The sequence below is a fragment of the Erpetoichthys calabaricus genome, chromosome 12, assembly GCF_900747795.2.
Source record: "Erpetoichthys calabaricus chromosome 12, fErpCal1.3, whole genome shotgun sequence".
Lineage (NCBI taxonomy): Eukaryota > Metazoa > Chordata > Cladistia > Polypteriformes > Polypteridae > Erpetoichthys > Erpetoichthys calabaricus.
Window position 1 is genome coordinate 102698101 of NC_041405.2, and position 15048 is coordinate 102713148.

Consider the following 15048-nt stretch of genomic DNA (forward strand, 5'->3'; position numbering starts at 1 on the left):
GGTTATCAACAGTAAAAATGAGTACATGGGCAATCCTAGCACTGAGAAACGATGAAGTCAAATGAATTAACAGCAAAATTGACGATCAGTTATACTACAAATTGGCTAAATGCATATCAATAGACTATGCTGAAACAGTTGGTGGTGATCATGAAAGCATCAACTTACAATATTCCGAAGAATATCTACAACCGTCAACACCGTCTGGTCTTCCTCCACACGAATTACTGTAGAAAGAAGGATGTATCCAAGAAAAGTAATGTAGTACATCTTCAGGTGATAACATTAGACAACAAAGGAAATCTTGATAAGCCATTCATATTAAAACATTAATAATTTCCCGTTAGAATAGCTTTTGCGAAGACAATTTACAAATTTCATAATAGAGAGAAAGAAACAAAAATACAATCACGTGCAGTTATACGTGGCGTTGTCACAATGACAGTCCAAACACAGAATCACAATTCAATGCGATATTGATGAAAATTTCATTCAGAAAATTGTTTTTACTTAAGTTTTACAGTAAAAGTTTTTGCGTGTTAATTTCAAAGCCAAACAGAACAAAATCGTATTACACCACAAATAACTTTAACACAACATAATTTACATTCAAATTATTACATTTTAATATTTTCTAATATGGCTAATTACTCACTGTAACATAAAATAGTTAGTAAATTGTACATCCGCATCCCAATACACGAACGGCAGAACCGCTAAGAGGCTAGCGCATAGCGTAAGCATGGGGGTTGGCGAGCGAAGCGAGCAGGGGGCAAAGCCCCCTAGTTACTTTATACAGTACTATACAAATATACTTGAATACACTGGTACAAATTTAAATGTTATCGTAACAAAATGCCATTCTCAAACCCACTTAATCTAGAACCAGGGTGTTGTAATGGCGGGGGCAGGAGGCCATTCTGTTCAGACAGCAGGTAGCATTCAATTTATGTTAGAGACTTTCTGTGAGGGATCTGCATATTTTCTGTGGGTCTTTCTTGCACAGTCCCACATTATCCTGATAGGTTGATTGTTAAGTTTAGGTTAATAATGAGTTAGCAAATGTATGAGAGAAACCAGAGGCTATGATAGATAGATGGTCATTTCCGGAGTATGGGACTGGACTGCGTGTCTACCTCAGGGGTTGCCATCCAGCCTCCCAAGCTGTTTCGTTGTGTGGTAGGTGTTGCAATGCATTGTACCAGTAGATGCTCCCCAACCTGACCTGACCTGACCTGACATGTACTGTATGATTGGGTATGTGCTCAGAAATTATTCTGACTGTCCATGGCTCCCTTGCTGCCAACATAGGTACAGTGGCCACATAACTGCTGTGAAAAAAACAGGATTCACAAAGTAATTAAATCATGTGTTTCAAAATGAGAACATTTAACTAAAGTTTTGCATGTCCAGCGCTTTTCAATATGATCAAAGAACACAAATACACTGTCTTTATTATTCGAATAACTGTATGCATTGTCCTGAGTCACAAATATGAAATATTTTTAACATTTTAAAATAATGTCTTAAAGAGCTAATTTGATAATGGATTTTAATTTTAAAATCTTTCAATTTTGTATTTATAGAAATGAATGCAGCAATACAAATTGTATATGTTAAAAGCTTACATATAGTTAATGTAAGAAAATATCCTGAATTTGTACATACAACTCATATTATGAAAAATATTTGAAAGTGCACAGGTAGAGAAAAGAAAAAATATACAAATGAACATGTAATCTTGATCTCATGCCAAATATTCAATTCAAAATCAAATTCTTCTGGACTCCTATATGAGATATAAGAATTACTACATCCATCCATCCATTGTCCAACCCGCTGAATCCGAACACAGGGTCACGGGGGTCTGCTGGAGCCAATCCCAGCCAACACAGGGCACAAGGCAGGAAACAATCCCGGGCAGGGTGCCAACCCACCGCAGGACACGCACAAACACACCCACACACCAAGCACACACTAGGGCCAATTTAGAATCGCCAATCCACCTAACCAGCATGTCTTTGGACTGAGAATTACTACAGTTACTGATAATATATCATTGCTTTAAAGGATTTTAGTTAAGCAGTTAAGATATTTGAGATGGGTGTAATCCAAAATGACTAAAAACAGAGCAGTGGTATAGTAGGAATCTACTAAGTTTTTAAAGAGTAAGTGGAGCCAACAGTAGTACATCTCAGTAGTCACTGAAGTTTTCCACTAATGTGGTAAAACTGTACTTCATGACCCAGGGTGTCCAAGTAACATACTCTTGTACCGCACCTGATAATTTTGTTGCTTCCTTTAGAGTTTGCCTGTTTCAGAATTTTTTTTGCATATTTTTGATGTGCAAAATTAAAAAGCAAAATAGAACATGATAAACAGAAAGTTTAACAGATTTTTTCCTACCTCTTGCAGATCATCTAATGAAAGATGAAGACAAAGGGAAAGGAACAGTGCCATTTTCTGTGTACAAAGCATACATTCAGGCAGCAGGGGGTTACTTGGTTTTCATATTGAATGTCGTTGTGTTCCTGATGACTACGGGAAGCATTGTTTTTAGTACCTGGTGGCTGAGCTACTGGATCAAGCAGGGTGGTGGAGTAAGTCCCCTCAAACTTAATTTTGTTATCTTGGCTCAATTAAGTTTCTATGATTTATTTCTCAATTTCTGTTCATATATATAAAATAACTATGAAGACTGTTAGTGTTGATATTTTCATAACAAACAATATTTACATTTCTTATAAACTTAGTAATTATTTAGTAAAAAAAAGAAATGTTGTAGACAATGCAAACAAAAGGGTTTCTAAATTAGCATTATTCAACAAATAAAAAAAGAATATTACACAGTACTTCAAAACTCTTATATTACTAATTCATATAGTTAAACTATAAATTCATCCATCAATTTTCCAAAACATCTTAATGCAACAGAGGGTCGTGGGTGGCACGCATCTATATTTAGGCACATACTTTTAAACTGGTAAAACTGCAATCTGCACAGTAATTAGGTAAACTCCTTTGCAAATTTATAGCAGATAGTTAAAAAATTAATGCAGTAAAGGTAATAGTTCACAATACTTTAAAAGTAAATAGATTGCTGCAGATTTTCAAATATTCACTAGCAAAAAGGAACATTTTTTTCCCTTTAGCTTTATACTATGCAGTTGAAATTTATGCAAGCAGTTACTATAATGCAGTCACATTCTTCTTCTACAGAATGTATCTATCAGTATGGAAAATGGAACTTTGAAGAACAACAACATGAGAGAGAATCCAGAGAAGAATTTTTATATAATTGTCTATGCCCTATCTTTGGGTGCCATCATCCTGCTTAAAACACTTCGAGGCTTTGTTTTCATAAAGGTAAGGTAGTCAAATGTAGTAGTCACCATCAGTGCAATTCTGCATTAAAGGCCAGTGAGGCAGAGCCATAGCTGATGATATGCAAAAACGTAATTGTCACATGGTGTTGTTCATTGTGTCCATGTAGTCCTTAGCACCTGGGTCTGTCTGCTGGTTGGCTTTTTTTAATGTTACAAAAAAAAATTAAATAAGATAAAACACCCTGCTTGACCTGTGTAACGTGCAGGTTATGTGTCTAACTTACCATATCACTCATCAAACATAATTGACCTGAAGTGCAATTCCGTACTGTGGGCTCAGACTTCCTGAAAGATGTTAGCATATGTGGAGTCTTCATCCAACCATTATCCAACCCTTTATATCCTAACTACAGGGTCACGGGGGTCTGCTGGAGCCAATCCCAGCCAACACAGGGCGCAAGGCAGGAAACAAATCCCGGGCAGGGCGCAAGCCTACCGCAGTATGTGGAGTCTTATTTGGTGTATTTTTCTTAGATTGCAAGGAGGATAATGGTCTTTTTTACATCTGAATGTCAGATTGTTTTGCCACACATTTTAAATAGGCAGTCTTTACAGTTAAGTCTTGTTTTTTTATTGTACAAAGAAAAAAATGTGCTCATAAGTGACATCTCAGGTCTAAGATGGAGTATGTATGGTTTTGTAAAAAAAAAACTTTATTCCATATGTTCACTTTCTTTCATTGAAAGGGACACTTAAGTTGTTTTTTCCCATATACAAGAGATAGAACATGATTCACAGCAGCTCCATCTCTTCTTAATGATATATTGCTAATAAAATGTGCCCAACAAGATACATTTGGTTGAAAAAAAAAATAAACGTGTTGCTTGATATTACAAGTAACATTGGTGATTGGCAAGAATCATATGATCTGCTCTTCAAAAGTCATGGAGATATAAACATTTTGTGATATAGGATAACAGAGGCCACAAGGGAAAGGTTGATTCTGTCCTTCCAATCTATGCCCGGAGAATAATATTTTCGGGGGTACAACAACAAGACAGCGGAATTCTGAAGGATTTTTACAATGAGTCCATGTAAGAGTGCAGGCACCACAGCAAAGGCTAAGTTTGCTTGACCCCCATCTTAGACATGGAGACAGAGAGAGAGAGGAGCCTTAAAGAGCAGACAAGAGACCACACAAATTTCCTGACCTAAAGGTGCAGGTATAGTGAAAACAGTACAGTGTGGACAATATAAAGGTCCAGGGGCCAGTACTTTCCTGCTCTCCAGCTTTGCTACTCTAGGGTAGCACATGTCACTAACTGAAAAGAGCGGGACTGTGTTGTTCATTTGAGAAGATAGACTGTTGGCTACCTAGACGGGCTTGATATGTCAGAGCTTCACATGACTTATTGATTCAAAAACACAAGGAGAGTTTAAATGGGGTAGTTCTAGCCTAGCAACCCCCAAGACCCTAAACTCGGAACTGATTCTGGAGCTTAGCATGGAACTGACATTGGGAGTTACTTTAAAGCCACCTCTGGCCAGCACTAAGTTGAGTCTAAAGGTCAGAAGATTGTTGGAGCAAAGGCTTACTGTGAAGTAAAGGATAGGCCACGTTCATGACAGAGAGGTAGGACCAGTGATTGCCTTATTTTGTGTATTCCTGCAAGCTTTTTATTTTCCAACTGTTAGACACATCCACTGTAGATGTATGCTTTATAATAAATAACATAAAATCCTTTTTTATCCTATGTTTGACTTAGACCAGGAGAACATCCTTTTTCTTACAACAGCTTTCACATGTATAGCTCCTACCAGGTTGCAAAGATTACATGTGTTTATGAAATTGAAAGAATCCAGTCCAAAATACATATAAGGTATATTAAAAGTTCCTTCCTATAACTATTATTATCACAGCTAAAATAGGCAGTTGTGTGTTACTTTGACTTGCAGAGTACCCTGAAGGCCACTTCCAGACTACACGATTTACTCTTTGAAAAGATACTCCACAGTCCAATGAGTTTTTTTGAAACAACTCCACTTGGGCGCATTCTCAACAGATTCTCTAAGGACATGGATGAAGGTATGGAAATTCTAAAATGATGAAGTTAGAAATATAATGTCAAACAATGTACTGTATTTATTCAACCATCTGTTTTCTTAGACTTTTAGTTTGGCATTTTTCAATCATATCACAATCATGGTATATATTAATTTGCCACATGAAAGTATTTTGTATATACTGTATTTTAAAGTATAGCTAGCCTGCTCTTGTGCTTTATAATGGAGGTAAAGGACACTGGGCTCTAACGTAACAACTTACCGAATATGTTCCCTTTGAAGCAGGAAAGATTTTGATTTAAGACAAGGTGACTTCCATGTTTCTGAGGCATGCTTGTGACAACACATGTAAATTGGAAATAACACATTTTATCACAGATTCTTGGTACTATATTCGTGAAGAAAGGTTGCTTGCTTGTCTGCCTGCAGTGGGCACCATGAGTGGAGTTTTAAAATCTATACTTTTTATCTGTGTTTAATTAATCACGATTAAATTTTTTAATCGTACAGTAGCCCTAATTTATAACTTATTCACATATGACTGCAAGCCTCATTTTCAGCAGCCATTACTCCTTTGTCCGAATGATAAACTCTCTTTGATTTTCCTTAATTAATCATGTTTAAATGCTAGTTGGATATTAGAGAAGGCTTTGTAATTGTGTTAGCAAAGTTGATGCTATTTTTTTAACTCAATCAATTTTGAAACAAACAGAATGGTACATTCCAAAGATATTTGTTATAGCAGATAGATTTAGATTTTCTAAGGTGTGTCTAGTATGAGACAGGCCTATTCAAGAGTTTTTTCAGATTGTTGCCCTATGCCAGTTGCTGTTAGGATAGTCCCTGGTATCTCAAAATCCTATTTTGGTCAAATCAAGCTAGTCAGATGGATGGATAGTTCATGTTTTTTGATTGTGATAACTAAAAATCATTAAAGGAAAAAGAACCATATATATGCAATATTTTACATATACAAAAAATAATCAAATGAAGTATCTGTAGTTATTTTATGTTTAGCAGTCAGAATCAGATGACATGGCATCAACAATACACCTGATATGGCATCTCAGCACAGCAAATTGCTCAGAGTTAAAATCCTAGAGTTGACATTTATGGTGATCTTTATATTAATCTTTCCTGCTATACATCATACAGTGTTAGATTAATTCCAAATCAAGTATTTTTTAAAATACACAAGTAGTATCACATTTGGTTGTTCACTAAAATAGCAGCTTTGCTCATGTGAGGTGTGGAGGCAGAGTGATGTTAATGCATTGATTTCTATTATATTTTAGACATTTTAAGTAAATTTTGTTAAATATCTTCTTCAAGTTCTGTTAAATGATGTGTTTGTTTTTGTGATTATATAATAAAAGTAGTGAGCTACTTATGTGTGTCCAGCATGCTAATGTGACTTAATGAGAGTTTAACAGGAAGCTAAAGTGAATATTAACACAATTTAAATGCACACTGAAAAGTGCTACAGTTAGCCTCTACCAGTGTTATTGCCAAACTAAGTCGTGAAATTTAGGTGGCAAGACAGCATGTTTAGTAGGAATGACACTTTACAGATCCAGCATCCTGGGTTTGAATCCCACAACTTTTTGCCTGCTCTGCATTTGCACTTCCTTCTCATAACCGAATTCCCAAAGACATGCTGCTTAGGTGAACTGTGCTGACAAGGGAGGCTCTGCTGCTCTGACTCCTGGCAACACTGAATGGAATGAAGTACTTTTGAAAATGTACTTGTTCATTGCTTTTTTTACACTATAAAGTGTTGAATAATTACACTTTGGTAGTGTGAAAAGTTTAACTACCCAATTTCAAAAGTGTTAATTTTACACTTTCCAGTGTAGAGTCATATGTACACTGGAAACGTGTGAGATTTTACACCTATTATAACACTTAAACACTTTTCGATATGCTGTGTGTGGTAATGATCTGGAAAATGTAGAACTGATTGCATATTTAAAATATACGGCTATGTGGAGTTTTAAATAAATGTTACATCTCATTATCGGCATAAAATATGTGGCACACACTTATTTTAACTTTATATTTCAACACCTGTCATCTTTTAACAGTTAGATTATAATAATACAATATATTTCTGACATTCGTCTTACTTTTAAATCTTTTAACATTCTGAATGAACAAAATGCATTTGTCTTTGTTATCACTGCATGAGATGCTGAATAGATTCATCAGAATTCCAGTGTAAAGTTTGTCTTAACTGTACTCCATCTGCAATAATCAAAAGTTTAGCTTAACTCCAATGTCACATAATTAAAAATCAAAACTTAAAATGCATGCCTCTTTGTGACCGCCATGTAAAAGATGTGAATAAAAAAAGTTAGTATTATTGACAAGAAGATACCATGGCAGCCATAATAATAATAATAATAATAATAATGGCTAAAAAAAGCATTTGACAGTGTCCCACACACATGGCTAGTACAAATAATAAACTTATTCAATATATATCCCATACTCATACACTGCTTACAAACACTATTGGGACAATGGAGAACAACACTACATGTTTGTATCAACAACACGTCAATACATGCAGACTCAGTACAAATAAGATGTTAGTTCTCCCTCTGGTTCTGTCTTGCTCACAACCCATTATGAAAAAGATTAAGCAACACATAATATGGATACAAACTCAAAAATAAACAACAGCAATATATCCTATTACATTGGTTCCATATTGATGAAAAAAGATATATGCAGGGACAAGCAAACAATTGCAACAATTACTAGAAATAACTGAAATGTATTCACTAGACATATACATAAAGTTCAGACTGGACAAATGTAAAACAATTCATGTAGAAAAAGGAATCGTTAGAGAATTTGGGTATACCCTTGAAAATGCAACCAAATAGAACCCATGGTAGATGGTGAACTAAACAAAAATGGTGAGTTCCAAGAGGACAAAAGTATACAACATAAAACAAATGAATTATACTCTTACACAAAAGTTCACAGTTCATCTTTCACAAACACTAAAAACACGAACACTACACACAGAACACAAACACCATCACCCCAAAGCAGCCATAGAATGACTCACTGTTCCACATGCCAAAGAAGGAATGGTTCTCATAGCTATAATTAATTTACAAAACACACAGATTAATAATTTAATTCTTCCACACAAAAAAGCATACATCAACACTCCAAAAAGCTATAGTTCATACAAAAGCCAACTAAACACCACTTAACCTACATACTACAGACAACAGCACAAAGAACAAAACCACATGGCCTAAAACACAAGCATAGACCCAGAAAACATTCTATGGCAGACATCCTCATGAGCTTGATTGGCCTTGTGTGGATAAGATTGCGTCAAATAGCAATTTGGCAGAACAGAAGAGTTTACTCTATCCAGACATAGTTATAAACACTACAAACTACAGAAAGTATAATCTTAAGGATGCTAACATTACAGAAAGTACATGCAGATACTACCACAAACAGAAAGAAATAGCCCGACATCTCGCATCACATTGTAAACTACTGACACAGACAGACAACATGCAGAGACATAATCAGATAGCAAACATGAGACATCATGAACTGGCACTGCAACACAAAAGGCAGACTCATACAAATCAGATTATAACTGTACCCCCACCAAAGTACTAGATAATGCCACATACACAGTGTACTGGGACAGAACTATACTGATAGACAAAACTGTCCACCATCACAGACCAGACATAACACTGGTAGACAAACAAAATAAAACTGCATAGAGTATTGACATTTCCATACCAAACACACAAAATTTACAAAATACACAGTCAAATAAGTGCACAGAACTGACAGAAGAAATATGACACATGTGGAGAATGGACAAGTTGATCATTGTGCCCATTGTTGTATTCACTACTGGTGTCATTCCATATACACCATACAAATGCCTACAGACATTCCTTATAAACAAGTCTTCTTCTTTTTCATCTTTTCTCACTTCTATTTGGAGTCGATGTTTTTGATCAACTTTCTCCAAACAGCTCAGTCCATAACAACTTCTCCAGTCAAGCCCTTTTCCTTCAGATCTTCTTTTACTTTATCCACTGCCCTCCACTTTGGCCCCTCTCTCTTTCTCTTAACCTATATTTCCATTCCCATCACTTTTTTGTCCACATATTCATTGTCTCTCTCATGTTCATACCTACTTTCCTGTACTTTCTTAAGTATCTTTCCCATTTTTGTCATACCTCTGATTTTCTCATTTCTAATTCTGTCCTTTTTTGTAATGCCACATATCCATCTAAAATTCTCATTTCTGCCACATCTAACTTCTTCTTCTGCACGCCATGTCCCTGTCCATGTCTCTGTTCCATACATCATTACTGCTCTTACCACTATCTTAAGAACTTTACCTTTAATCTTTGCCTTAATTCTTCAGATACACAATACTCCTGATACCTTCTTGCAGTTGTTCCAGCCACACGGCACTCTACAGGTTATCTCTGCATCTAGCTTTACATCTCGAGCAACCAATGATCTTAGATATTTAAATGTATCCAGTCTTTTCAATAGCTGTCCCTGCAGGCAAACTTCTGAATTCTGATCATTAATCCTCTTACAGTCTGTCTTCTTCCTATTTATCTTCAACCATCTACAGTATGTTCCAAAGCCCTTCTCCATTCTATCAACTTCTCCATTTCTTCTTTTCTGGAGCTACACAACACAATGTCATCAGCAAATACACACATATATAAAACTGAAGAAGCAGTCATTTTAAATTTATGTGACAGAGTGAGGAAATTCCTTAACACAAACACAATCTCCTAAAACTTATACACATATACACACACCACAAAAAACTGTCCAAACCTTGGGCCTAGGTCCAATTTAGCGGTAGCAATACATTTTGAATCATAATAATAATAATCCAGACACAACTTCATAGACAAAAGTTTGAATATGTATAAAAATGAATGTATCCTCAACTAAAATGGATTAACTGAAAATGACAGATTTAATAATAACTTCCCATATTATTCAAGTAAATTGAATTTGGACTTTAACTGCTATATAAAGTTTTTTAGTAAAAAAATGTTGTATAATTATTGTTACAGTGACAGCTACAGTGACTAACTTTAATAGATCTGATATTAAGCTGACACTAGAGTACCTCTCCCTCTCTTGCCTCTTTCATTTTTTTAGAGCATCATTAAATACAATATTTAAAAAATGGTATAAAATATGTTTTGACAATTTGATTTTTTTTTTATTTTGTTAGCACATACTATGTACTGATAACATATTTTTCCTGTTCTTTATGCTCTCCACAGTGGATGTGAAGCTGGCTGTGCAGGCCGAGTTACTTCTTCAGAATCTCAGTCTTCTTATGTTTTTCCTTGGAACAATTAGTGCTGTCTTTCCATGGTTCCTTGTGTCCTTGGTACCAGTTGGCATTTTCCTTTACCCTATTAATAAAATATTCAGGTAACCAAAAATCAGATTTAATCTTGGGGTCTTACATATACTTAAAATATTTGACAAAATACACAGAGGTTCTACACATTTGTGTAATTTTACTAAAAGATTATTTTTCAAAAGTCAAAGCTAATATTGATTGTTTAACAAAGTTACAAATATGAAAACAATTACACCTATACATGCAGTAATTACATATGCTATTGCCTATGTATGACAAATATATACAGTAATGGTCCCCCCATATTCATGGGCTCAAAAGTATCAAACTAACATAATCATGAATATAACTATTATTTTCAATATTTGGTTGAAAATCCTTTGCCGTCAATGACCACCTAAAGTTTGGAAACCATGGCCTTCTCCAAGTGCTGGGTTTTCACCTTGCTGATGCTTTGCCAGGCCTTTACTGCAGCTGTCTTCAGGTGTTGCTTGTTCATTGAACTTTCTGCCTTCAGTTTTGTCTTCAGTAAGTGAAATGTATATCCAATTGGGGTGAGGTTCGTTGATTGACTTGGTCATTGACAAATATTAAACTTCTTTGCCTTGAAAAGCACTTGGTTTGCTGTCATGGTATGTTTTGGCACATTGTCCACCTGTATTGTGAAGTGTCATCCTATCTGTTTTTCAGAATTTGTCCAACAACTTTTACCAGCAGTCATACCATCAGTAAACACCAATGACCCACTTCCATTGGCAGTCACGCATGTCCATACCACAACACTGCCTCCACCATGTTTTAAAGATGATGTGGTATGCTACAGATCATGAGCCGTTCCTTCTCTTCTCCAAATTCTTCTCTATATATCATTCTGGCATATATTGATCTTAATTTTATTTGTCCAAAGAAAACTGCTTTTAAAACTGGGCTGTTTGTCTTTTTTTTAATATCTTCTGGCAAAGTCTAATCTGTCCTTCCTATGCTTAAGGGTTATAGTTTGCACCTTGTGGTAAACCTTCTGTATTTACTTTCATGAAGTCTTCTCTTGATTGTAGACTTTGGCAATGATGGGCCTACCTCCCAGAGAGTGTTCTTGGTTTGGCTAAATGTCGGGAATGTGTTTTTCTTCACCAAGAAAAGAATTCTGATCATCTTGCACAGTTGTCTTCCATAGTTGTCCAGGCCTTCTGGTGTTGCTGAATTCACCAGTGTGTTCCTTCTCTTTAAGAATGTACCAGATGGTTGATTTGACGTTCCTGGTGTTTCTGCTATCTTTTGGACGGGTTTGTCTTGTTTTCTCTGCCTAATGATGACCTGTTTTTACTTGCATGGACAGCTCTTTGGACCTCATACTGCGAGTTAACAGAGACAGCTTCCAAATGCAAATTCCACACTTACAACACACACCAGACCTTCTACCTATTTAACAGTTAATGAGATAATTAGGGCCCTGCTCACACGTGGCTATGGAACAGCTTGTCAGTCAATTGTCCAAATACTTTTAAGCCCCTGAAATTGTGGAGACCATGTATAAAAATGTCTGTCATTCCTTAAATGGTCATGCAATATTTCTGTTAAACCCTTTGAATTAATGCTGAAAGTCTACACTTCAGTCACGTAATTATTTCTTCATTTGAAATCTATAGTGATGGTGTATAGAGACAAAATTATGAAAATTGTATCACTTCCCTAATACTTATGGATCTAACTGTATATAAATGCCCAATACAAAATCTAAGAAGTCCTTTAGTCATTTTCGAGAATTACTGTACACACAAATATACAGCCAAAGTACAAATTACATTTTTAAATTATAAATATAAAAGCAACTGCTCAATGGACCTAACATAAAGGCCCAAAAAAGGAATCACAATAATCATACTGTATATTAAAATATATCAAACAACAGATATTGTCTACAGTGTCTCAACAAGTGAGCTGAAGATATTCTCCTTCAGTTTAAGTTTGAGTGTTTGACTACAACAACTGTCACACTACTGTTATGTTGTAACACAGAGGCTGAAACACATGGGGCTGGTTGCAACAGCAGCACAATTTTACATCATTGCATATCTGCCATGTCAACAGTCAAATGTGAAAGAGATAATTATGAAAGGTGCAAACTTTTCATTTTAATCAGATGTGACATGGCTGCTTAATAATTAAATGTGACATTTGTTTGAGTATTTCTAGTTCAGTTTCAAATTTTATGGAATACATTGAGGATAATGGGATAAACATTAGAGTCCCTTCTAAAACTTTGATAATAGAATGGAGAGATGAAAATGGTTGGTGTTTATTTGAATATCTGTATAATCCTATCAAAACAGTAACACAGCCGTTCAGTTTGCCCTGACCATTGTTGCTTTCAGTTATGTTGGTTGGTATGAGATGTTTTATAATTTAATTATAAGAAAAGAATGATTTAAGTTTACAAAAACATAATTATACAAGTAGTTGTTATGTTGTTGCTAGCATACTAATACTGTACATTTTTAAAAAGATGTGCCTGTCTTTAATGGACCAGCCACACACCCCAAGGTTTGTTCTGGCCTCACATGCAATGTTGCTGGGAAGCACTTTATCCTTTGTGACCCTGTAACTGGATTAAATGGGTTTAAACAATGAGAGGGTGGGTGAATATACAGTGTCTATAAAAAGTATTAGCATTTTATTTTTATACAACAATGAATTACAGTGGATTTCATTTGGTCTGTTTGACCCTGATCAACAGCAAAAGACTCTGAAATGTGAAAGTGAAAACAGATCTCTGCAAAGTGGTCTAAATGAATTACAAGTATAAAACACAAAATAATTGAATGTATAAATAATCACCCCCTTTACTATGACACACCTAAAACCATCACTGATAAGAACATACGAACACAAGAAATCAGGCAAATGAGAGGAGACCATTCAGTCCATCAAGTCCTTTGTTTAGCTAATAGCTAAGCTGTCCCAGTATCGCATCCAGAATATTCTTAAAGGTTGTCAGAGTTTTTGCTTCAACTACATGTCTTAGTAGTTTGTTCCAGGGTTCCACAATTTTTTGTTTAAAGAAATGATTCCTGGCTTCAGTCCTTAAAAACACTTTCCCCTTAATTTCAACTGATGTCTTTGAGTACGTGACTCACCCTTAAGCTGAAAGAATGTTACTGGATCTACGGTATCAGTGCCATGGAGGATTTTAAATACCTGGATTAGGTCCCCACGCAGTCTCCTCTGCTTTATGCAGCCAAATGATTTCAGACGTCATATCATTAACTCAATGGAGATTTCTTGTCTGAGGTTTCAAATGATTATAGTCATAAATGCACCTTATCTCGAAGGTACAAATTGTGGTGAGTCAGTACAAGATGAATCAACCTACACAATAAAGATAAAAGAACACTCAAAGCAACTCTGTCAAAAGGATGGTTAAAAAGCACAAGTCAGGGAATGGACACAAAAAATATCCATGAATAGGCCTTTGTTGTTCAGTTAAATCAAGCTACAATGGCTGAGACTGGAGAGACCGCACAAACAACAACTGTAGTCCAACTATGTGCTTCACCACTCGTATCTTTATGACACTGTTAAAAAAATGCACATGACTTCTCATTTAGAATTTGCCAGAAGGCTTTTCGGGCCTCAGATTAAAAACAATGCGTGAACACACACATTGTCAGAAACACACCTGTCCTACCATGAAGCATGGTGATTGTAGCATCATGCTGTGGGCCTGCTTCTTGGCTGCAGGCCTGGAAAGACTTGTGAAGGTAGAGGGGTAAATGAATGCAGCAAATTACAGGGAACTCTTGGAGGAAAACCTGATGCAGCCTGCAGGAAACCTGCACCTTGGGAGATCTGTTTTCCAGTAAGACAACGACCCCAAGTATAAAGTCAAAGCTGCACAGGAATGGCTTAAAAACAATAATGTTAATGTCCAGGAGTGGGTGATTCAGAGTCCAGATATCAATCCAATTGTGAATTTGTGGCTGATCTTGAAAAATATGGCTCACTCATATTCTCCATGCAACCTGACAGGGCTTGAGCAATTTTGCAAAGAAGAATGGGGAAAAATTACAGTGTCCAGATGAACAAAGCTGATGGAGTCCTGTCCAGACACAATCATGGCTGTCAAAATTACATCTACTAAATACCGACTTAAATCGGATGCATATTTATGTGATAAATTATTATGTGTTTTATATTTGTAGCTCATTTAGACCACATGGCAGACATCTGTTTTCACTTTGATATTAAGAAAGTCTT

At 35.8% G+C, this 15048-nt stretch overlaps 1 protein-coding gene across 4 annotated transcripts in view; it reads left to right on the forward strand.

The window, feature by feature from the left end:
* Positions 1–15048, forward strand: part of wu:fb13g09 (ATP-binding cassette sub-family C member 5) — a 141423-nt gene that overhangs the window by 100228 nt on the left and 26147 nt on the right. For 3 of the 4 annotated variants that reach the window (XM_028815935.2, XM_051934350.1, XM_051934351.1), the window contains 4 exons: positions 2416–2600; positions 3220–3366; positions 5283–5412; positions 10709–10862. In XM_028815935.2, coding sequence (XP_028671768.1) covers positions 2416–2600; positions 3220–3366; positions 5283–5412; positions 10709–10862 — 616 coding nt within the window. Of the gene's footprint in view, positions 1–2415; positions 2601–3219; positions 3367–5282; positions 5413–10708; positions 10863–15048 lie in introns of those variants that run through there. The other variant, XM_051934352.1, reaches the window with a different exon arrangement.